The sequence below is a fragment of the Mercenaria mercenaria genome, chromosome 12 (assembly GCF_021730395.1).
Source record: "Mercenaria mercenaria strain notata chromosome 12, MADL_Memer_1, whole genome shotgun sequence".
Lineage (NCBI taxonomy): Eukaryota > Metazoa > Mollusca > Bivalvia > Venerida > Veneridae > Mercenaria > Mercenaria mercenaria.
In genome coordinates this window covers 52453767-52480286 of record NC_069372.1, presented here as the reverse complement: position 1 = coordinate 52480286, position 26520 = coordinate 52453767, and the positions used below count along the sequence as shown (strand labels likewise).

At 35.1% G+C, this 26520-nt stretch overlaps 2 protein-coding genes across 2 annotated transcripts; one reads left to right on the top strand and one right to left on the bottom strand.

The window, feature by feature from the left end:
• Positions 1 to 306: 306 nt before the first annotated feature.
• LOC123533714 (TRAF-type zinc finger domain-containing protein 1-like) lies at positions 307 to 17685 on the bottom strand. Its single transcript, XM_045315513.2, has 11 exons — positions 17446 to 17685; positions 12262 to 12454; positions 11450 to 11852; positions 10923 to 11090; positions 10107 to 10174; positions 9443 to 9588; positions 7605 to 7776; positions 6292 to 6898; positions 5932 to 6031; positions 3904 to 4036; positions 307 to 3637 (listed from the first exon to the last, which is right to left on the bottom strand). The coding sequence occupies exons 1-11, from the start codon at positions 17484 to 17486 to the stop codon at positions 3614 to 3616; spliced, it is 2055 nt and encodes a 684-aa protein (XP_045171448.2). The 5' UTR covers positions 17487 to 17685; the 3' UTR covers positions 307 to 3613.
• A 90-nt stretch (positions 17686 to 17775) lies between these two features.
• LOC123534043 (mitochondrial import inner membrane translocase subunit Tim10-like) lies at positions 17776 to 22228 on the top strand. Its single transcript, XM_045316081.2, has 2 exons — positions 17776 to 17983; positions 19541 to 22228. Exons 1-2 carry the CDS (start codon positions 17907 to 17909, stop codon positions 19737 to 19739), a joined length of 276 nt encoding a protein of 91 aa, XP_045172016.1. The 5' UTR covers positions 17776 to 17906; the 3' UTR covers positions 19740 to 22228.
• Positions 22229 to 26520: the final 4292 nt, after the last annotated feature.

Below are 26520 nucleotides of genomic sequence, written 5' to 3'. Positions count from 1 at the left end.
GAATGTGGCCAACTTTGAATCTGGAATTTATAAATAAATAAGTAATCAAACTTATGATTTTTTTCTATCAATTTTATTCCAATAACAAAGTATTAAAGCCCAATCATAAATACCATTTTATCATTCCACAGGTGCTCAAAACTCAGGGGTAATAATAGACTTAAATACATTTTTACCTTATTTGGAATTTCAAAAAATCTTAAAGCACCTTTGACTATTCACACTTATGGTGAGAAGCTGAAGAATAATTTCAAAACTTATTATATATAAATCAATGATAAACAGAAAATAACAAACAATATGAACTTAAATTCAGCAGCGATTCTTAACCATGACAATTTATGGAAAACAAAACAAAAAGTATGGCAAATGCCTCTTATTGCCATGCAAGTAATTCCAATTAGCCATTCTGGAAGTTAAAATATGAATGAATACAATAGTTTTTAAAATATTTCTAACAGAATAACTTACACAAGATCAAAGAGCTATAAAAATAAATAGATTGGCAACTTGAAAGGCATATAGAGCAAATCTCGCCAACCTCCCGTGACAAAAAAACGAGATCTCGTTTACCGGAAGTGGCGCTTTCTCCGCGCGCCATTTTGTATGCGAAAGCAATTATTCATCGGTAGAATAATTATCACCGTATGACCACGCTTCTTTCGATGGCAAAAAAAATGTGTACTTCGTGTCTTAAGACCATTTCAAATTAAACTAATTTTGTTTTAGAAGCTAACATGTATTTTAAATGTAGTTTTAAAGGTACAAATTGTAACTCCATGGTCGCCGATGTTTGTTTTTAGTAAGATAACGCCGAATCACGCTCTGACATGAGCTCACGCGAGATTACAGCCAGTTGCCATTCTGTGTATTTTATACTTCTTTGACAAGATATAAAGGTCAGAAACTTTAGATTCTGATTATATTTTAATGTGCATTTCTGTTTGAGTAACAACTTTGTTTAAAAAGCATGGCTTCTCTCATTAACCCTTACCCTGCTAAATTTCTATTATAATGAACTTGTCCATCTTTCAATTCGGACAGTACCATTAACCGTTAAAAGGGTGATCAGCCTGCACGGATGTGCAGGCAGATCTTGGTCTGCAGGTCACAAAGGCAGAATCACTTGCCACCTGCAGGCTAAGGGTTAATAAACAGAGATCTAGCAGGCTTGGGTTGTTCACCTGTTTTTTGTTTTTTAACTTCATTTGCAAACTAAGAAACTGGTATCAATCTATGACAAAAAGTTTGTTTTAACCAACTTTTGCTGAATTTGAAAAGAAACCAGCAGCTCAAAAAGAATGTTAATGCCTAACGAGGAAATACATCATGTCCAAAGAGACTAATAATGAGCTAATATCTAAGATAATTCATAACATACAGTTGAACCTGCCTTAGACGCCACCTGCATTAAACAACCACTTAAGCAGTCTTAAGCAGTCACCTGCTTTAAGCAGTCAGACTGTGTCGCTCCCTTAAAATCTGTTTTATACAGGTTTGACTAAAAGTAAAAGTTTCTTCTAAAACATCACTTATAACTGTGGTGATGTGATGTTAAATGAAACAAAAACAAAACAAATCACATAACACTATAGTTATACCATATTAAAATAAAGATAAATAAAAGCATATCTTGCCAATTTACAATCATGTATTGTCATGAGAATACAGGTATGTTATAGCCTAGCTACTTCAATGGTTTCGTGTTGATCATTTTCATATTTAACATTCTGATTTAATCAAACAGTTTCAGCGAACAGTTTAGAAAACAACCTTCATTAGATATTGATAAATAGGTAAATTCAAGGTCAAGACTATGAATGCCCTTACAAAGTCTTTATTTAAGTTTTCACAGATTAAATCACAATCAATGAACCATAAACAAAAATTAACCCTGTAAAATGATTTAATTACAGTGACATAAACACAAAAACTGAAAACGGTCTGCATAGATATAATGAACTTGGGATGAACATTTGCTGTTGACATTTTCAGATTCTCCAAATAAGCAAAATAGAATTGTTTCCTTAAAAGGAAATGGTTTTTCAATTTTTCAAGTTATCTGGGAGGGGTGGGGGAGGGTGTAAACATTTCTTTAAGGGAAGCAAAAGAGTATCCAAAATGACCTAATTAACTTTAAAAAAAAAAAACAGAATTCTGAAAGACGGTTCTTTCAAGCACAATGAATCACAAATTAATACTTTCATTAACAGCCGTCTTGGACTGAAGTATACACTACATGACTTATATCAACAGTCATCAAACTGCATATATCATGATATAATGGTATAAATATATTAATGAATAAATTCTAATCTTCGATGAATTTTTTAATCACTTGTATCGATGAATCAGAAACTTGTCTATCCTTGCATATCCCATATTTTTAGAACTATACTGTAAAAGCAGTAATTTTCGTTATAGTCGCGAGGACCTACATCTCGCGAAAATTAATCCTCACATAAATATTCACCATTAGTATAATTCAAATTCAAGTAGGATACAATTTTTACAATTTCGCGAATATTAAACCTCACAAACATACTCAAAATTTCGAATTCGCAAAATTCTGACCCAGCGAAAATATGTGCTTTTACAGTAATTACATTTGCATAAGAAACTCTTGACATCAGAATAAGGAGACCATAAATAGCCTACTCAAATCATATTGCATGGTAAATTACTAGCCTAAGGTGTAAATACATATTTGGTTTTTAAATCAAAACTGCCTACTGAAGCAAGTTTTAAAAGACAAATCAAGCAGTTCAGAAGTTTATACTGATGATACTTTGGAATAAAAACATTAAAACAGTCAAAACAGTGCTGGTTTCTACAACAAAGAGAATCAAAACTGGAACTTTCCTGTATCCTGAGCTGCTGTACTTTTCAGATTAAAGATGTGATATTTAGGCCAATCAACATCTAATATTTTTGTAAAATACTTAAATTTCATTGTAAATGTAAGGTCTGAATGTTACTGAATTCAATGACAATTGAAACTAATGGCATTTGTTTGTTATTTCACTATCATATCACATACTTCCCATTCAAATATCTTGTACAATAACACGCTGAAATACTGACAGGTTATAAGCTCTGTATTGAGGATCATGCACCAGTTCTGTGGCATAAATTTCGCATAACTTTAAGAAGCCAATTTTATGTTGGCAAAGAACGAGCGCATATTTCTCGATGCATCACTAGTAATCATTTTATTATATAGGCACCTTCTGGTATAAAATAAATGATTGAAAAATTGTTCTTTAGCTTCTGTAGAATTAAAAATAATTCCTTTCATGAACTCTTATAAGGCTTTGACATATTAAAATATAGTCAAGTAATTTGATGCACCAAATATTAAATCTGTGTCCACATGAAAAATTTTGATGTCTCAGGTCCTATTGTAAGTATATGGTGGTTGAAAATACATTGAACATATGTAATAGTAGCTTTTTACCATTACCAGCAGAAACATTTTTTATGGTACTTGGTACCAAGTAAAATTCATCTATAAGACACTTATATATAAAATGGATATCACACAAATATGGGTAACGGGACACTAAATGGCAAATATCACAGGTGCTAATTCTTATGGAATGTTTATGCTGCATTATGTATTGTCTGTTCTCCGTCTCTGAAACAAATAAAACATACTGGTTAGTTTTTGTGACATTAACATCTGTGGACTTAGCACTTTTTGAATTTACTGATGAAGGGAGACCAGCGGTGCCTTTCTGCGCATTACTGTATTTACATGTCTATAAGACAATCTTTCTAAAATGACAGTTATTTTCTTCCAAATTTGCACTAGATATGAAAATGTAATGTAATAAAACTAATCCATTACCTGTTTCATATTTTTTAATTAAAATCAATAAGAAAAAGATGGTATTTTCTTACTGTTGAGGTTTTATTTGAAGGTGCACCAAAAACGTTGTTTGCACGTGTACGCTGTCTTTGTCCTGAAACTAGGTCAGATGGTTCATCTGCTTCAGTCGGACGGACACGCACCTTGAAATCAGGTTTACTTGATCTATAAGTATACAAAATTTCCTAACTATGGACAAATAGTTGATATTGGAAAAATACAAAGCTTCAAAATTTTGTACTGCCAATTTCTGAGTAAATGACACATAAATACTCTATAGGATGTTCAAGTTTATAAATGAAGATATATAATATTAGTTTACTATGCTATTAGTTACTAAGAACTGCATTTAGCTATTCACTAAGAAATAACTCCAAAGTTTGTAGTTGTCATTTGAAAAATGATATACTGTAAAATCATTTAATTTCATTGGTAGATGATTTTTTTGCGTTGTGCCAAAAAAGCCATTTTGCAGGTAAGGTAAGGAGGTGGGAGAGGCTAAATTTGGCCACAACAATGAATGATTTTACAGTATTTGAGTCTGTTCAAATTGTGAGCAGAATGGTTACATGCTGTACATCATGATGTATGAAAACAAGCATGGCAAAACCAACAATGTAAGCTCTGGAATGTAGAAGATTTTTTAATTTTTTTCCTATATAGTCTATGTTAAACTTGCGACCCCCAAGGCAGAGCCTCTTTTCACTCCAGGGGCATAATTTGAACAATTTTGGTAGAGGAACACTAGGCAATGCAACACACCAAATATCAAAAGCCTAGGCCTTGCAGTTTCAGACAAGAAGATTTTAAAAGTGTTTTCCTATATAATATATGTAAAAGTTGTGACCCCCAGGACGGGGCCTCTTTTCACCCCAAGGTAATAATTTGAACAATCTTGGTAGAGGACCACTAGGCAATGCAACATACCAAATATCAAAAGCCTAGGTCTTGTGGTTTCAGACAAAAAGATTTTTCAAGTTTTTTCCTATATAAGTCTATATAAAACTTGGGACTCCCGGGGCGGGGCCTCTTTTCACCCCAGGGGCATAATTTGAACAATCTTCTTAGAGGAACATTAGATGATGTCACATGCCAAATATCGAGGCTCTATGCCTTGCGGTTTTAGACAACAAGATTTTTTAAGTTTTTCCTTTCGGTTGCCATGGCAACCAGAGTTCTGTGTGGAATTCAATTCTTTGAACAATTTTGAAAGGGGGCCATCCAAGGATCATTCCTCTGAAGTTTGGTGTAAATCTGCTCAGTGGTTTTGAAGAAGAAGATGTTTTTAGAAATTGTTGACAGACCCACGACAGACGATGGACTTGAGCGGTCACAAAAGCCCACCATGAGCCTTTGGCTCAGGTGAGCTAAAAACGTGACCAGCCTTCTCATTGCCATATTTTTAACATAGTGGAATTACCTGAAAGAACTTGGAAGATGACCACCCAAGGAATACTTGTGTGAAATTAATTTAAAACTGGGTCAGCTATTTCAGAGGTGAAGGCTATTTAAAGCTTTCCATATAGAGAAAACTAGTCCCATTCCCCATGTTTTTGTAACAAATCAACATGTCTTGAAGGTATCTAGTGCAATGTCACCCAAAGTACATTTCAGTTGGGCCAGTGGTTTTTGAGAAGTTTTCCTGATAGCCATATAGAGAAAACTAGCCTTGCCTCCTGGTGGCCATGTTTTTTAACCAATCAAATCAAATCATGGCTTGAAAGAATTGGTAGAGGTTCACCCAAGAAACATTACTGTAAAATTATTGTGAAATCGAGCCAATAGCTTTTTTAAGTTATTATTTTGGTTGCCACAGAAAAGGATGACCTAGATTTGAAGGACCACCCAAAGAACATTCTTGTGGAGTTTGGTTGAAACTGGTTTAATGGATATTCTTTAAAGAAATTATGGATGGCAGACATTTAACGATCCTTAAAGCTTTACAATATACAAACAGCAATTTTGCATTCATATAAAAAAATTAACGCTGTTGCGAATTTAAACTGAACAGAAAATTGAATTGCATGTTACATACAGCATGTATTCCAGTATTTACTGACCTGTTTTGCGAGGCACCACCCGAAGCGTTACTCGCAGTGTATCTCGACAGCTCTCTCTGGACATCTCTCACTGTTGCTGTACTCTTTACCTTTGCTACACCTGTCACAACAATACTTTTTATGTTTTAAGGTTCTACTTAGAAATAATCCTTGAATACGGGTGAAAACTTTACTCTATATTTTATGGCACTTCTTTAAATTTTAGAAAGTTTTCAAAAACTCCTATCGGAACATGTAAACACTACTGTTACCTAAATGAGCGAGAAATATTTATTTAACATAATGTAAACATAATGCTTGTTCTACAATCTATTTTTTATCATTAACAGTTCATTCAACATGCATATAATTATGATTTACCTTTTGCATTTCCTGATGTCACAGATACTTTCTGTCTTGGGACTGGATTTGTCTCCCTTTTCCTGGCAGGAGCACCACCTATATGACCTAGGAGGTCATGTGACGATGTTTCATCATTATCATTTAAAAGATTATTCAATGTACTTCGAGTCCTTGTATTACCAACTTTTTTCTGGCTGCGAGCCTGACTTGGTTCAAGCCAGGAATCAGTTGCCGATTCGTCACTCTGTCGGGAAACACTACCACGTCCTGTGTAGTAATCTCCCCTGTCAGTGCTTTCTACCCCATATTTTTTTAATGTTGATCTAATTTCTCTGGCAGGAGAAGTGACATTAGTTTTATAAGCACCATTTACGGCAGGTTTTGGCTTTTGAACCCTATGAGCACCACTAGCGTTACGGTTAACACCAGGTGCACCATCATCATCGCTGTCAATATGAGATCTAAACAGAGTGGGTGGGGGTTGGTGACGTTTGGAGTTAAGGTTTGGAAAATCAGCAGCAAGTCTCTGAGCACTTGTTAAAGAATTTTTCTTTTTAGGTTTCGGACGTCTTTCATCTGGCGGCGTATCTGGCCTTGGGGTCATAGTCATTCTATCACACATAGCCTGAATTTGATAGAAAAAGAACATCTTGAATAGGTATAAATAAATCTGACAATTTTGTCGCAGTCAGTTTGTAGGCATATTCACTGCAGCAGTATTATTTGAAAAAAGTTTAATAGGTACTGCAGTCCAGAATCATTAAGGATAAAAACCTAACACAATATCTATTTGTCAAGCTGTTTGGACATCCATGGGTTCAAATCATTACCATCTATATACCTTTATAAATCTAGCCTGGAAGTTAGCTTTCTACTCATATTTTACTATGATAAAGTTTTAAAACCATGTCAAAGAGATGCAGGAAAAAACAGCTTTCTTTCACTATACCAAAGTTAAGAAATTGAGTGTTAAATGCAGAGAAAACTGTAAAATGTTAAAAGTAAATCATACAGGTAAGCGACCTCGATTTAAAATCTGAATCAAGCATAGAAATTTTAGTTGGAAGAGCAACTAATTGTGTCATTTACCCTTGCTGGATTTATCCTCTAGTGCATTACTTCTGGGTTAAAGTTACTTAAACTTCGGTTTGGAGACCAGTCTCAATTCTCCAGCATCCGACTGGCTATTTCAAAGGTTGATTTTGACATTGACCAATGACAAGGCTCCATTCTCTGACTGGTTCCCAAACGCAAACTTATTTAAAGTTGAGCTAAGATCTGCTAAAAATTAAAGAAAAAGTTTTGATCTATCTATCAAACCTGAACCTGACCTGATGCTGTACAAGGCTATCCAAAGGGAAGAGTTCATTGCAGAATTCACAAGGCAAAAACTGGTCATCTATTTCTCCTGTCTGTGGTGGTATATCATAGCCCATTCCTGGTGGTATATCATAGCCCATTCCTGGAGGTATATCATAGCCCATTCCAGCTGTATCATCCAACCTAGAAACAATATTACAGTCTATGACAAGCATTTAATCAATTTCATTTTTAAAACAGATCTATATTAGATAAAGATGCAGTGACTGTGTCAATATGGCTATCAAAAACAACTTTCCTTTTCTCATTTCAAAATGCATTCCTGTATATTTTCAAATGACTTAATTAAGCAATGAAATAATATTTTAGCAGTTCATGTGAAATAAATGACAGAATATGAATTGGCAAACTAACACGAATCGCTAGTGCAATTCATATTCTGTTGTTAATTTTACATGAATTCCAAAACAATATATTAATTTACATTCTATATTCTTTCAATTTGTCAACATGTTATTTTTCGGCGTGCCGTATTAAGCACGATTTTATGACCTCGTATGACCTTATGCCGCCTGAATAATGTACCAATCAGATTGCTTGGTAAAGTATTCTCGGTATTTTCAGCCATAATGAGAGATTTTGTAAGAGTGGCGCTGATTGGAGGAAAGGCTGAAAATGCTTCACTCATATGTGTGACACTGAGTGAAATGACAACGCGTTCGTCATCTATAACCTCTATAAGTACAGCACCATCGGGTTGTATGCGTACAACTTGAACAAGTGGGCATAACCAAATATTCATCTGCTCATCCAGACATATTTCTGTTTTGTTAAGTTATTTCTGTTTTGTTAAGTTTCCTTTCCTTAAGTTTTGTTTTTACAAAAAGGTTATTTGTTTTATACAGTCATTATCTCTTACCCTGCATTACAGCAACAATTTCTAACCAGTGCAAATCATTACTAACCTGCAACAACATGTCCGATACTGTTAAATTTTAGACTCTCAATTTTAAATTAATCTTTCCGGTGAAAACAGTACTGTACATAAATTATTCTGAATGATAGACAAATTTGATAATAAGCTGAAGTAGGGTAAGGGTTCATGTTGCTTCCAGCAATTCCAGAAATAATGTATAGAACGTATTTCAATATTGTTTGCTTACTGTTACCATCTTTTAAGCACCAAAGGCTCAAAGTGAGCTTTTGTGATTGTTTGGTGTCCGTCGTGTGTCCCTTCACAATTTCTAAACACAGTCTTCTTCAGAACTATTGTCCTCATTCAAAACTTCACAGAGGCCCCTTTCAACATTGCCAAAAGATTTAAAATACTGGTTTCTGCCCATATATAACTTGTGCTTCAGTTACATCACGCCAACCATCTTTTTTAAAGATATTTCTTGTTATAAATTGCAAATACATGTATTCTGTTGTATATATCATTACAATCAGCTTCCAGGTCATTCAGTTCACCAATAGAACAACTCCAAATGTCTTCTAAGGAAAGTTCTTTCCAGACTATATGTGGGCGTCTTCAAAACAGCAGCACATATAAAAACTGTGGCACCTTTCCTTCCAAGGTTCAAGCAAAATGTATGTCACAGTTTTCAACGAAACAAATATTAATCATTATCTTGCAAAACTAAGAGGTGAAAACATAAAAGTATTTGTTAAAAGACAGTTTTGTGAAATTCAAAAAAAAATGTTTTTGAAAAAAATTTGGTGACTTAAGTGGCTAATCTTAAACCTTTCAGTCAGCTGGTTACCAATAACTTAAAGTACAAAGCAATCATACAGTTGTATATGCTCCGACCAATCCTTCAAAATGTCTCAGACAAACGAAGGGTCTTACCATTCATCAGCACCATAACGCTGTAAATTGTTGATGATACTCGGTGGTTGCACAGTATTTGACGGACTGTTTGGCAAGTCTCTGGCATTGTTTGCAGTTGTCATCTGTGGTAACATGGCACTTATACGCTCCAGTGAACATCCACTCTGTTTTTATAAAAACAAAGTTCATTCCAAAATTCCATAATTTATGCTTAAAACTTGGAGATCTCTTTGTCATGATAATATAAAATGAAAGTGACCTTCACCTATATAAAATAACCAGATTTATGCATACTAGATAAGTGAAGTTTTTGGAAGGCAGGTGGTGCCCACCCAAATGTTTCAATGAAATCCCTTTAAAACTGTGAAAGTATATTTTGCCACGTACTTGAGGGAGATAGGAATATCAGTGCCACCTACCTTTGTCTATCTTAGAACAAACACATCTACACTTCATGGTGGTCATGTGTATGAAGTTTCATTGGAATTTGGAAGTAGTTTGAGCCACAAAGTCTGCTTCTGACTGATCCCGTGACTGCCAAACATGACTCGTATATACCTACCTAAACTTCATTTGCAGGCTTTAACAACCTTATTCAAGCTAGAAACACATAAAATACTAGCAACTCTTTGTTACTTCGCCTGTTTTTTGGGGTTTTTTTATAAACGAAAAAATACCAAACCTGATGTTGCACAAGATCTTCAGCATCAAATGGTTCTCCACAAAACTCACATGGTATCATCACAGAATCTGAGAAATAAAAAAAAGTATCAACATACACACTATCTTTGAAATCATTAATATTCATGAGGGACTAATTTTTGCTGATTTCAGGTTGTGTCGATCTGTGAACTTAAATCACAATAAACAAATAAAGTCACTGTTCATTTTATCTGCAAACACAGAATTTCATGATTTAATATCTGCAGGAAAGAGCCATTCTGGTAAAAACTATGAAATTTCATTCACACAAAATTTAATAATATTACCATATTAATAATTAACTTAAATTTTCAACTGAATGATACTGTTTATAAAATGCATGTAGAGACCAATGCAAAGATGCTTCATATAAAAGAAGAAATAAACTAACAAATATTTGCAAAAATGTATACAATAAGAATCAGACAAATGTATAAGAACAAGACAAAATGATTCAAATACAGCCCTGAAACTTGTTTTGTGGTGGATCAGGGGTAAATAACAGCAATATCATAGAAGGTAACCACTGGTTTAATAAACAGATCATTTTTGTACATGAATATTTCTTGATAAACTCTTCAGAAAATCACCACTGTCTAATATACACTGAAGTTCGGGAAGTATTCACAGTGGTTTTATTTTTGCCAGATTGTTTTAGTGAAAGATGAACAAATACCAAGAAAAAGTACAATAGAAAGCAGTAGAATATCTCATTACACAACCACCTGCCAATAACAACATGTACATACTCATACCAATGTACAATCAAAATAATGATGATCACATCTCAATGTACCTTCTGATAAAGAGTTCCGTCCATATCTGACTTGTGAGCTTGGATAGGTTGGTGACTGTGGTTTGTTGAAGGCTCGGACAATCTCATCCATACTCTCATCCTGGTGGAGATCCTGTGCCAGGTGCATCGCCAGTAATCTATCATACTCTGACTCCGCTTCTGCTGGACCTATAACATGTATACACATCAAATACATTGTTTTTATCAAAAATCAGGTAAATCAGGGCAAAGTGTTGGCATCTAATATATAGACCACTTCAAAATAACAGTTATCTAAAGCCCAGTGGAGTATATTTCAGAAAAAACATTTAATTGTCACCACTGTCAAAATTCATATGTCACACCAAATCCTCCAAAGGATGCTCATTTGAGAGGAGTTTAATATAACATTTAATTTAGTAAAATACCAAAAACACTGGAATGATTATATATAATTTACCTTAGATACTGCCATACTGGACAGCTTTTAATTACATATAATATGCAAGTATTGAAAAGTGCTAACAATATTCTTGTCATACATTTACCTTGTTTTTTATTAACCTCTGGTTTCTTATTGTTGACCTTTGAGGCATGTCGTACATTAGCTTGCCTCCTGGGACCCAAATCAGCACCAAACGAGTTATCTACAAATGGTCCGAAATCCCTTCCTCCAGAGTATCCTCCCCTGCTCCTGAATATATCATCAAGGAAATTGTCAGGTCTACGAACTTGTCCATCAGCTACATTATTATTTTTGGGTTTTACTTCCGGGTAAGTACAGTTACTCTCATCATGTTTTGTCTGTTCTTTCAGCATAATGAACTGGCCACATTTTGGACACGGTTCAGTCCGACTCCCACAACAGTCCAAGTGAGACTCTAATTGATCTTTTGGAAATTCTAACTCACAATAAACACAGTGCATAGGCTTTTTTGAGCAAGAATTTTCCTGAAATGAAAAAATAATATAGACTTATTTAATACAGCTATCCCAAGAACTGGCAAATCATGAAAATTATAATTAACCTTCTTTTAATAAAACCAAGTACAAACTTTATACAAGTATCCTGTTATACACGGGAATATCTATTAATGGATTAAGCTTGTTACCGGTATACATTGTGTGGCAATATGACTGATATGATTATACTGAATATCCTTTCTGACCTGGTCTTTTTTTTTCATGAACCTGATCAACTCTGTCATTCAAACATCATTTAAACTTTTGCTAAAATTGGACAATCAGAATTCTTGTTCTTCTAACTAACTGATGGATGGACATGACTGCAATTATAATATGCACCCATCACTGCACTAAAACCTTTTCGGGGAGCATAATAATTAGTGAAAAATGTCACCTCATGATCCTCTAAATACATTTTCTCCACTTCTGTTTTACATTTAGGACACTTAATTTTGGCATGATTTTCCTCATAATGTACGTCCATCTCATTTTTGGGTATAGGCTCATTGCAATGTTCACACAGGGAGATGTGCCGCTTACAGTGCATCTCATGCATCACAAAATTATTAGAGGAAATCTGCTTTTTGCTGAAAAAAAAAGAAATATACATTACCTAAAATTCAGATAATGAAATACATTTAAAAAGTTAGTATATTCCTTTAAGCCTGAAGCACACCCCTCATTCCCTCTTTCAATTTTCATTCCTAGGACTGAGGAAAATGGAAGTATGCTTGCCTCCTGTCGAATTTGGAGGATGGACATTTTGGCCACGGACGTTTTGGCCCGGATGTTTCGGCCCGGACGTTTCGGCCTGGGATCTTTCGGCCTAGGATGTTTTGGCCAAGAAAATTTTTGAGATAGGATGTTTTGGCCAAAAAAAAAATTATTTCCATAATATGCAAATTATGATCTGGACATTAATATGTTATCATATGTTACAGTATAATTGATCATTCTTTTTAAAAAAAATAATTGTGAATAAAATTTATTTTCATAACTCTTTTGGTTGTAAATGGCAAATATTTTCACATACACACACACACACACATATATACAATGTGTATGTGTATATGTTTATGTATACATATAAAAAGATTATAAACAAGAGGACCATGATGGTCCTGAATCGCTCACCTATCCCCACATGACCCAGTGTGCAACTGAGTATGACGTCGTTATTTCTATTATTTGACATAGTGACCTAGTTTTTGAGCACATGTGACTTGATATCATCAAGATAAAAAATTCTGACCAATTTTCATGAAGATCCATTGAGAAATATGGCCTCTAGAGAGGTCACAAGGTTTTTCTATTATTTGACCTAATGACCTAGTTTTTGAAGGCACGTGACCCACTTTTAAACTTGACCTAGATATCATCAAGGTGAACATTCTCACCAATTTTCATGAAGATCTCGTGAAAAATATGGCCTCTAGAGAGGTCACAAGGTTTTTCTATTTTTCGACCTACTGACCTAGTTTTTGAACGCACATGACCCAGTTATGAACCTGACCTAGATATCATCAAGCTGAACATTCTCACCAATTTTCATGAAGATCCATTGAGAAATATGGCCTCTAGAGAGGTCACAAGGTTTTTTCTATTTTTAGACCTACTGACCTAGTTTTTGACCCCACAGGACCCAGTTTCGAATTTAACTTAGATATCATCAAGATGAACATTCTGACCAATATTCATGAAGATCTCATGAAAAATATGGCCTCTAGAGAGGTCACAAGGTTTTTCTATTTTTAGATCTACTGACCTAGTTATTGACCCCACATGACCCAGTTTCGAACTTGACCTAGATATCTTCAAGGTAAACATTCTGACCAATTTTCATGAAGATCCATTGAAAAATATCGCCTCTAGAGAGGTCACAATGTTTTCCTATTTTTAGACCTACTGACCTAGTTTTTGACCGCACGTGACCCAGTTTCGAACTTGACCTAGATATCATCAAGGTGAACATTCTGACCAATTTTCATGAAGATCCATTGAGAAATATGGCCTCTAGAGAGGTCACAAGGTTTTTCTATTTTTAGATCTACTGACCTAGATTTTGACCCCACATGACCCAGTTTCGAACTTGACCTAGATATCATCAAGGTGAACATTCTGACCAATATTCATGAAGATGTCATGAAAAATATGGCCTCTAGAGAGGTCACAAGGTTTTTCTATTTTTAGACCTACTGACCTAGTTTTTAACCCCACGTGACCCAGTTTCGAACTTGACCTAGATATCATCAAGATGAACATTCTGACCAATTTTCATGAAGATCCATTGAGAAATATGGCCTCTAGAGAGGTCACAAGGTTTTTCTATTTTTAGACCTAATGACCTAGTTTTTGACCCTACGTGACCCAGTTTCGAACTTGACCTAGTTATCATCAAGGTAAACATTCTGACCAATATTCATGAAGATCTCATGAAAAATATGGCCTCTAGAGAGGTCACAAGGTTTTTCTATTTTTAGATCTACTGACCTAGTTTTTAACCCCACGTGACCCAGTTTCGAACTTGACCTAGATATCATCAAGATGAACATTCTGACCTATTTTCATGAAGATCCATTGAGAAATATGGCCTCTAGAGAGGTCACAAGGTTTTTCTATTTTTAGACCTACTGACCTAGTTTTTGACCCCACGTGACCCAGTTTCGAACTTGACCTAGATATCATCAAGGTGAACATTCTGACCAATTTTCATGAAGATCTTGTGAAATATATGGCCTCTAGAGAGGTCACAAGGTTTTTCTATTTTTAGACCTACTGACCTAGATTTTGACGGCACGTGACCCAGTTTCGAACTTGACCTAGATATCATCAATATGAACATTCTGACCAACTTTCATAAAGATCCCATGAAAAATGTGACCTCTAGAGTGGTCACAAGCAAAAGTTTACGGACGGACGACGGACACCGCGCGATCACAAAAGCTCACCTTGTCACTTTGTGACAGGTGAGCTAAAAATAAAATTAAAATACCATGAGTATGTTTTATTATCAGTTTAATTTGTTCACTTATACTATAACATTCTTTAGAATAATCTCCAGACCATATTTTGCACGATATGGAACCACAATTTATTTTTGGCCAAAACGTCCTACCCCCAAAAAATGCCTGGCCAAAACATCCTAGGCCGAAAGATCCTAGGCCGAAACGTCCGGGCCAAAACGTCCGCTGGCCAAAACGTCCTACATTCGTCGAATTTGTGGGGGTTCAAAGCATTGATAGTGTTTTTGAAAAAAAGATTTAAATATCTCCAAAATATGTATTAGTCTTGCAAAAAATGTCATTTCCTGCATATACCATATTTCCAGTAATATGCTTCCAGCTCTCTACCTAGTTTGTGAAAGTGTGCCTCCTGTAAAATCAAAGCCTACTGTAGCTATGGCCCTGATTTCATTAATAAATACAAACTATAAATGAAATTTCTAAAAATGCACTTTAAAAATTACACTACTAGTATATTGCTGGTATTCATTTCTGGCCTAATTCTTTATTTTATTTCTTTTTGTAAATATGGGGAATATATAATGCAGGGAATATGTCATAAGTCTGAAGACAGCAGACTAGTGAATCTGGGCAAACAGATGTAAATGGGGACAAGAAATGTGTATATTTGGCCTGAAAACACTGCACAGAATGCAGTAATATGTCCACAGATTACCGATTGAACATGCCTATTAGTGTTAAGGAAATTTTTATGGTTACTTTAAAAAATTACACATTATTAAAGGGTCATAATGCTTTTGATTAAAATGTGGCTGCCACATTTTTTGTTATGAACATAAAATATATTATTTTCTTGTTAAATCCAATGCTTGGTAATTGTTTTCTAATGTATTTGACACAGGTTTGACTATATGATTAACAGAATAGAAAGTACTATAAAATGCACTGTTTTGATTTTCTCCCTTTATGACCCTAACTTCATCATTTCATGTGTAATATTGAAAGTAGCATTTTCCTAACTATTTAATTATGTATAGCGTCTATTTGGACAGCAGCATTATCTGTTTTAACATAAAATGTAAAGCTTTAATATTATGGATCTTTAATTTGTAAATATCTGATAGACCCAAAGTATTGAGTGAAGCATGTACTTAAAGCGGCATGCCTCCAGATAGTTCGACAACAAAAAAATAAATTTTTTTAGATATCTTGAAATAAATGCTATATTTCTTAGGAAGGCTTTAAAACTTAATTACTGACAAACTTTATGATACGGAAACACATGAGAATTTGCGGTTTTTACTACTTTTTACGATGAAAATCGAGAAGCGTTTGTCACGCTTTTACTCCAGGTAAACTGTCTCAATTATAAATATCTATATTTTGAAGTCATTATGCACTACTTCAGCTATAGCGCTATTGGTTACAATGACAGGAAAATGTCTTTATTGCCGCGGCGGTCCGGGGTTCGATTCCCGATGCAGTCATCCTTTTTTCTTGATTTGGAACTTTAAAAATATTTTAGAAACAAAAATTCATATTCTAATGTTCATAATATGACCAAACTTCAATTTGAAAGAAAGATTATTTTTTACCAAATCTGGAGGCATGCTGCTTTAAGCTAATCGCTGTGTTGCTTTAAACTGTCAATTTCTGCTGATTGCTTTCGTTTTAATTCATGTCAAAATTGATTACAGGCAACACAATGTATAAAAATTTGTTTGATACATCAATTAAGCATTTAAAACCGATGTATTTCCCCTCAAAATAAAATGTGGATTGCAAAAAAACTATCGTGCACGAAAACGAAAGTACAATTTGACAGTTGGTGAGTAAATGAGCTGACTGTTTGTAACACTGTCCGTGATGACATTCAGCAACTATACTAGTATACATTACCGATTTTGCCTGTGAGCATGGTGAGCATGGTCAAAACAGGTAATTTTCAGCTGTTATGTTTACAGGTGATAAGATGTATACATGACAATAGCTGGTTATGTTTGCAGGTGATAAGGTATACATGACATTTTGTAATTGAAATTTTGTAGCCGGGCACTATGATATTTTAGCCGAGAGCTGAGCCCGACTGAAAGGGCCTGGGGATAATCCTGTGATTGTGGGGAGTATTACGTCAATGTGGCCCTGGAAAGTTATGTTTCATTCAGTTAAAGCCATTGTTATACAGTCATAGAAATCTACTGTCTTTTGATGTCAATATACAAAAAGAACTGAAACTGAAAGGCGCATTTCTGCAGAAAGAACAGAAATGAAATCTGTTACTCAGGCTTACACATTGGCAGTGTCTATAATTACAAATCTATCCATCTTTCTCTGCATACTGCCAACCCCTATCATGAGTGTTACAGACAGGACTTAGTGCATGTCAGAAATGTTAGTATAAAGAGTGAGAGTAATAAAAAGAATCTGGCGATGAATATTGTCAAGTGTCAAGTACACCGAGACTGGAAGTTGCAGGTATTCCAGTCAGTTGTTAAAATGCTAGGTAATAAGTGAGGGAGATTAGAGTAAAGTAAGAGTTAAACAACGTTGAACACCTGTAATGATATCTTCATATATCCATTTTTTCATTTTGTTAGTGAATTTAACAAACTTACCAGTTATTACACAGCTTTGTGTCAGGCTCTGAATCACCCATCTTTGCCACGACTTTGCACAGACCAGACTTGTTAGCTAAAGTCAGAAATTTGGATCCCTTCGGAAAAGAGAAATATTTTATTGTAAAAATTAAAGTATAATTAAAAATTTATCAATAATGGACAAATGAGAACCAATTTTCTGAAAGCACATCTGTCACTTTCTCTTTCCTAACAAAAACATTCTTGTGTGAGAGTGACCTTGTAAGGTTTACTGCGATTGGTCGAGATTCGGGAAAGATTTTGTTACATCTGTTTTGATTAGATTATAGGAACGGAAATCAAAGCCCTGTCGCGATGTTGTAAACTTCCGGTGAATTTTGACAGCTGACTCACGTGGTTTGGTTGCAGCTGGTTGCAATCGTTTATTTCTAAAGAATTTGTGCTTTTTTCTTAAAGGAGGAAGCTTGAATTAAAGCAAAATGGCTGGTATCACAGAGGCACAGCTGAAGTTAGTTGCAGATCTTGAAATGGAGATGATGGCAGACATGTACAACAGGTAAACATAGTGGGTGGGGAGTGGAGAGGTCAAATTTTACAAAATATTTCCCGATTATTGCAGTTAAATAAGCAAAGAGCTAATGAATTTTACAAACGGGTTCTTTAAACATATGTAATCGAATCTAATAAAACTAAAATCACTGCATGACAGAGTGTGATTTGTGTTTTATTTGCAGTCAGCTTATTTGACATATGTTTCCGCGGATGCTGAAATCAAGATTTGTGTTATAAGTTATGGTTACAAAAGAAAAAAAGTCTGTCAGCTTTAGGACTCGAACCCATGCTCGACCCTCTGTTTGCAAGTCTAGTACTATCAATTGAACTAACCAGCCTTTTTGTTACTAAGAAGCAAGCCTTACTCACTTTACCGCCTTGATAGCTTAGTGGTAAAGCGTCTGCTTCGAGTACGGGAGGTCGTGGATTCTATCCCCGGCCACGTCATACCAAAGACATGAGGGGGTGGGGGGCTGACCCAGGGGGAATAATCCCCACCCTAGAGACAACCTTTTTTGTCTAAATCCCACCCTAGAGCCTGGTTGGTACATCAAATGTTTATCAAATTCCCGCCTGTCGGGAATGGTCTTCTGTCTAAAGTCCCATGTATGCCCACCGCTCCCCCGGGTGGTCAAAATATTGACAGGTGCATAAACCTTACGCATATGGCTTATCAGGATGACTTATTTGGTGAAATTTATAGTTGTCATCCACTAAGCCTTACCCCTATCTTTTACTTTTAAGAAAACGAAGACATTAAAAAATCCAAAAAAGTCATAAAATACTGGTCAGACTTTCTTGCTTCAATAAATTAAACATTAATATTCATGTAGACACTTCAAATCAGTTGAACATGTTGAATTTAACTCATAACTTTAAATAAGAGACTTAAATCTTTGAAAATATGATGTGAACAAGTGTGAGGAGATATCTACCCTGACTCCGGTTTCAATACACAGCGGACTGCTAATGACTTTAAATTTTAAAACTCCAGCAGGTTGTTTCTACATTGACATTTTTATTGCCCCTGGCTCCAAACATAGGGACTGGTAGCCTGGCACCCTGGCTGCATGGTTTTTTTTTAATTCTGCAAACATTTTATAAGAAAATTTTAAGCCCCTAAAATAGCACGTTTGGAGCCAGGGGCAATAAAAAAAGTCAGTACTGGAGTTATTTCCCTCTTAATGAAGAAAACTGATATATGTAAATAAGAACAGAACATAGGGACAGGAGCCAGTCTAAGGGACTATACTATACATGTTTTATATGCTGTTCAATTTTTATGTAAAGCAACCCTTTCTTTCTACAATTTGGCTTTGTTTGAATTTTTTTCTCGAGATATGGGGCTAACCGTTAATACCTTGAGTGCTATGCATACTGCTACATTAATTTAATATAATGTTAAACGCATTGTCTAGGCCTGATATAGAGCACTGACAATTTGTAAGTAGATGTTTGTTTTTCTTAATTTTTTCATGCAAAAGATGTAAAATTACCACGGAAATACAAAAAAAATACCGTTATTCTTTGGTGCGTCTTTAAGCTAAAAAACTGTTTTCAGGATGAGCACAACATGTCAGAAGAAGTGTATACCTGCAAGATATAAAGATGCTGAATTGACAAAGGGTGAAACCGTGTGTGTAGACAGATGTGTAGCTAAATACATGGAAATACATGATAGAATCGGCAAAAAATTGACTCAGATGTCACAACAAGATGAAGAACGTGTCAAACAATTACAAGCACAGATGCAAAAATGAACATAATTCCAATTTAGTGATTTTAAAATAACTGAAAATAGGAGAAGTAGACCAGTGTGTTCAAAAGTGGATAAATTGTGATGTTATTCAACCAGTATGCTGTTGGTCAAGAAAGAGACATCAAGACTTAATGATATTACAGTGCAAGTAATCAGTAGCTTTTTATGGCAATGTACTTACCATTCTTGATGCTGAATGAGGTCGACTCGAAGATGAATTTGTCACGTCATCTTCATCGTGATGGACTTAAAGATTTTCTTGAAAGGAGAGAAACACAAGTTCTTGATATGTTAAATGATTTGATATATATTAGATAGTAGGATTCATATATTTTGCTTAGGTACTATTTTTTTTTAAGATTAAATATGTGTATGAATTTAAGCTATATATGATATATTCCACTGCCTACAGACAGTCAGTCTTGTCAGAAATTGTGTTCAGGCTGGATGAACTGACCATTCAGGTGACCTTGTTACAAAATTTAAATTCTCCCTTGTTCTTTAGCTCACCTGAGCCAAAGGCTCATGGTGAGCTTTTGTGACCACTCAATGTCCGGTGTGCGGTGTGCGTCGTCCGTGCATCCGTCAACAATTTCTAAAAAAATCTTATTAAAAACCACTGGGCAGGACTAAATCAAACTTCATAGGAATGATCCTTGGGTGGTCCCCTTTCAAAATTGTTCAAAGAATTGAATTCCAAATAGAACTCTGGTTGCCATGGCAACCGAAAGAAAAAACCACACCAAATATTTTCAAAGTCCATTGAGATATTGCTTTGATATTTTGCATACTTGTTTACCATCATGACCCCAGTCTGTAAAGAGGAGGAGGAGGCAACTCTATCAAGCATTTTGACTGAATTATGGCCCCTTTTCGACTTCGAATATGCTTATTGTAATGTTAAAGTTTTACTCTTAGCTTATATTATACTATCAAGCACTGAGAATAGTCGAGCGCGCTGTCAACTGACAGCTCTTGTTTAATATTTTAGCATCAATTTGACATTTGAAACATGTGGCTCATATAACTCAGGTGAGCGATCCAGGGTCATCATGACCCTCTTGTTTTTCCATATTTTTATGACTGTAAAAAATAAGTCTGCCTGTTCTGTTTGTATTAAGATATACCAGTAACAGTAAATTATTACAACGTCATTCAGAAATTCCCGTCTGCCAACATTCTGGCCTTTTTAGCTCGACTATACAAGGTATATGGAGAGCTTGTGTTGGTATCCAGATTTGGTTCAAGTTTGATGCACTTTATCTCTGTAATTACTCTTTATTTGGTTCACACTTACAATACTTGATTCCAATCATCAACCACATTAAATTACACAAAAAGAGTCATAACTCTGCCTTGAAAATTTCATAAATGATCCTTTGTACTGTAAAAGCAGAAATTTTCGTGAAGGTTTAATTTTCACTATATTTGCGAGATCCCTCATCTCGTGAACATTAATCCTCACGTAAATATTAACCATTAGTATAATGAAAATCAAGCAAATATCTCGTCATTACACAAACCTTCCCCAGCGTATTAAATTTTATCTATTTACAAAAATAGGCTATGTTTAGTGATGCCGTAATAATTATAGGATAAGTTTAATTTTAAGACGAACAGAACAATCCACATAACTGTTAGATTTAGAAGGATATGGTAACTTTTGTGTTTGCCGTGTGTTTAATTTTAAAAACAACCATTGACATCTCGGTACTTTGGTATAAATAATATCCATACAAAATTAAATGCGATCGATCTTTACAGAATACATTCTGAAGGTAACGCTTTACAATGTGTAGTGCTTATGTACACCCTACTTATTAAAAAGCCAAAACAAGCAGATTTACTTTTTTTAAAATTTCACGAATATAAAACATCTCAAACATACTCAATACTTCAAACTCGTGAAATTTTGACCCAGCGATAATATGTGCTTTTACAGTAATTAGAACTAGGTTGAAAATTTGATTCACTTTCACTAATCTCTGTCATAATTTAATGGGTTTTATTAAAGTAGTTGTTTCACATCACCAATCTCTGGACCCTTGAGGCATCAGTTTTACATGAATTATGCCCCTTTTCTTATTAGAAATTTGGGTTTAAGTTCTGCACTATGTATATTATTATTTAATAGATTGATTAAAACTTAAAGCAGTTGCTTCATATTTTCATCCACGTCATATAGAACTAGTCTCCATCAAAAATCTAGCTTGCTGCCTCTGCCTTCAGCACGTGTGTAGTCTTGAACTTCCAATAATAGACTGTAATTTAGCTGTTCTTCTTCCATTAAAACGCATAATAAATCTGCTAAATTTGTTACTTGTGCCGATAACTCGTGTTCTTACACAAATGTCATGGTGTTAATTGGAGGCACTATTAGTAAGTCACGGATGGTTTTCAAGCATTCTTTTATGTAATGTTTTACAAATTGATATAGAAATTGCTGACATATTTGTTATATCAACCTTTGTAATAAACTTGTAAAGAATCTTCACTTTTCTGGAAAAAAGAAAATATTGAATAGTCTAGGGTCAATAACAAGAGAGATGGTTCTGCCCATAAGTGAGTATTGCCAAAAAGTGAGTATTGCTCAAACCTACCTGGTTAGCAAGGATTAGGGTTTGATTGAAAATTATGAATTTTCTCAGCAACTCAAGTTGAGCAAACCATTCAATAACTGTTATTATCAGACAAAAAAGTATGCTTGTTGTACATAGCTCAATAGTTGTAGATGGTTGTCAACTATATATAAATATAGATTATAATTAGAACACCAATGTTCAACAATTTGTTATAAACCTACCTACTTGGATCTGTTCTCTGTGCCTTCTCTTGACATGTATACCCGAGAACATGGAGAATAGGTGACCTAACTGTTGACCAGCAATTCATACAAGTATTACATACTTACCTCAAGAACAAGTATTTATTGTGTCCCCTTGTCATCAACAACAGTTTGACTAGTAACACCCTATAAAGGTCTCAGTTTTTGCCCAGTGTTAATGGTCAGAATGTTACCCTCAAGAAAATCTTGGGACAAGTTTGTTACTGGGTCATCTTCAGTCAACTGTAAGATCACTAGGTCAGATAATAGGAAAACCTTGTTAACACACTACAGGTCACAATTTTGGCCCAATCTTGGTGAAACTTGGTCAGAACATGGCCCTAACTAAAATCTCAGAACGATTTCCTTACTCGATCATCTTGGGTAAAAAACTAGGGAACAAGAAAAACCTTGTCATCACTGTAGAGGTCACATATTCATGGTCTTCATAAAACTGTCAGAATGTTTTCCTTTATGAAATCTTCAAAGTTCAAAACTGGGTTACAAGCGGTCTTAAACTTGGTCACATCAAAGAAAAACCTTGTTTACACTGGATGATAAAATCTATAAGATGGTCATTTGAAAACATAATATTATAATGCAACCAAGCAAAAATAAAAGAAGACTTGATTCCACCAGAGTCTGTTAATGAGAGGTAATAACATGTGCAACACCCCTCACACCCCCAGCACTGGCTTAAGCTTAATAAGCCACATTTTCTACTCCATTATCATAAGTCCTTGTCTCTGAAAACTAGGATGAGACCAGAACTGGGTTACCTGTGGTAAAAAAATAGGTTAAATTTTAGAAAAACTTTTGATAGCAGTCTTGAGGCAACATATTCTACTTTGATCTTCAGAAATCTCTTTATGAAATCTAGGTCAGGTTCAGAACTGGATTATATGAGGTCAAAAACAAGGTTGATTAATAGAAAAACTGTTGGTATTTTCTACTTAGATGTTTATCAAACTTTGTCAGAATGTTTGTCTCTATGAGATCTAGGTCTTTAAATCTCGGTCACCCACGGTCAAAAAATTAGGTTAATAGGTGTAACCATAGAAAAACCTTGATAGCACACTGCCATTTCATAAAACTTTGCTAGAATGTTTGCCTCTAGCAAATCTAGGTCAAGTTTGAAACCAGAAACTAACCCCTGGAAAACTTTAAAATTCTTCTTCTCTAAAACCGCTGGCCTGATTTCACAATTATTTCACAGGAATGTTTCTTGGGCAACTACCAAAATTTTCCAAGTTAATGTGATTTATCTAAATACGTGACTTTTCCAAGTTAATGTGATTTATCTAAATACGTGACTGCCAGGGGCAAGGCTAGTTTTCTTTATTTAGATATAATTATGGGAAATGTATAAAATCTCAGAAAACAATAGTCTGATTTTGAAATAATTTCACAAAAATGTTCCTTTGGTGACTCTACCAAAATTGTTCATTCCAGCTGTGAAATTCGTGTGAGAAATCTAGGGCCATCATAGCCTTCTTGTTGAACTCAAATGGATTTTAGTACTTTGTAACTAACACCGACTGGTACGATACTTTGTTGTTGATTAAGCTCAAACAGATCTTCAAAGCCACTTTACACAAGTTTGTGTGTGCATCATATGCCTTCTACTTAGAACTCTGACATGTATTTAGCATTTTTGTAAATATTGTTTTGCTGTAATATTTACATATCCCTATAGCCTACTGTTGTACAGTTCGATTACTAGGTCATACGTGTTTACAGGTTTTCAATTTCAAACTTTCTCTACTTACAAAATGACCTTTCTACTTTCTGATTGTTTTGTTTTAGCTTGAGTTCACGTTTTTCTTATACTAGAAACACTAAATTATGGAAACCGGAGTTAAGGTTACAAAACGCAATCTTTATTGTTTACAAACATGGTGTTTACAAAAACGAACTGTATATATAAGAAGACCTAGTCACATACCTGAAAGGTCTCCTTTGTGTATGGTCCACAACTCGTGTCAACAACAAAATTCAGATCAGTCTGGTATACTTTGGGTCAAAGGTTAAGCTAATCTCTGACCTTGCCGGGGTTGTAACTTTTAAGATTGAATTGGAAATTTTGGAATAATTTCAAACAGAATTTATACTTTTCTGAAAGGGAGGAAATGTCAGAAACTTAGATGTCATTTTGTGGGCAGTTTTCTAAACTTCTGCCCAATCATTGAACATTGCAGAATCAGCCTAACATCTCTGATGATTTTGTATAATTCCCAAAATCCTTTATAGCAAATAAATTTAAGAATTAATAGACTTGCAGGTTCAATGCTAGCTCTACAAAGGAACATTAGTGGACACAAAAGGATGTGTTTGTTGTACTAAGATAGTATTCATGTAAGGTTACTTAAAAACTGGTCCAGATGGAAAGAACTTGTATCTTCCTTTGTGTGGATGTATATATGAGCGCTTCTGTGTGAACATCAATATTTGGCCTTTGGTGTCCAGCATGGATCCCGATACTGTTTGTCTATCCCCACATCCTTACTGTTCATTTATCAATTTCAGCACTTATAATTATGCAGCTGATAAGTGAGCAGTATGGATCCAGATCAGACTAGATCCATACTGGTTGCAAAGCCCTGATGTTGGTTTTCTCACAGCAGCTCTTTATGTTCATCAAAGGTAGTTAAAGGTGGTTACATGAAAACTATTACAGACATAAAACTAGAAGATGCTTTTGTAGAAAAGCGATGTCTCCCCCTAAGCATAGCAGTAATAGGCAAGAAGTCAATATGGGACAGAAGCGAAAGTCAAGAGACACTGATGGTTGGCTGCAGAAGGGATCATCTACTTGGCATGTCCAATCACCCTATTAAGTTTCAACATTCTGGGTCTAGTGGTTCTTGAGTTATTGATCTGAAAGATTTTTCCATGTTCAGGCCCCTGTGACCTTAACGTTTGCCTGAGTGACCCAAAAATCAAAATATGGTCATCTACTCTGTAAGTCCTGTAAGCCTATATAGAAGTTTGAAGGTTCTAGGTCAAGTGGTTCTCAAGTTATTGATCGGAAAAGGTTTCCATTTTCAGGCCCCTGTGACCTTTACCTTTGATCTAGTAACCCAAAAACTGATAGGGGTCATCTACTCTGTAAGCCCTATCTTCCTATGAAGTTCAAAGGTTATATGTGAAATGGTTCTCCAGTTACTGATCGAAAATGATTTTTCATGTTCATGTCCCTGTGACCTTGACCTTTGATGGAGTGACCCCCAAAATAACAGCGGTGGTCTTCTCCATAAGCCCTATGAAGTTTCAAGATTCTGGGTCAGGTAGTTCTCAAGTTATTGACAGGAAATGGTTTTCCATGTTCAGGCACCCATGACCTTGACCTTTATTGAGTGACCCCAAAATCAACTGGGGTCATCTACACTTCATATCCAATTATCCTATGAAGTTTCAACAATCTCGGTCAAGTTGTTCTTAAGTTATTGATCAGAAATGGTTTTCCATGTTCAGGCCCCTGAGAACTAGACTTTTGATGGAGTGACCCCAAAAACAATAGGGGCTGTCTACTCCATAAGCCCTACCACCCTATGAAGTTTGAAGGTTCAAGGTCAAATGTACCCATTGGGGGAAGGGAGACATAATCATTCTCTTTGATTTTCATCATTGCCGATACACAGAAACAAAATCTATACAGCTGAAAATGACAAAATGCTTTTTTTCACTGTTACCTTTGTTAACAAAACCAAAAGGAATAAATAGCTTTGAACGCATCAAATTATTAATAGCTCTGCAGGTGGTAATGTGGTTAATGTGTAGGTCACTCAACAAAGAGGTCCTTGATTCCAACCCCACTAGGGTGACCAGAGTACCTCATATGCCACTAGGTCTGATTTTTCCAGGTAGTGGATTGAGAAGTGATATAAATAAGATTCAAGCTTTCATCACAATCAAATTAAAGTATGTTTAACCTATAAGAAACTAAACCAGTTCAACA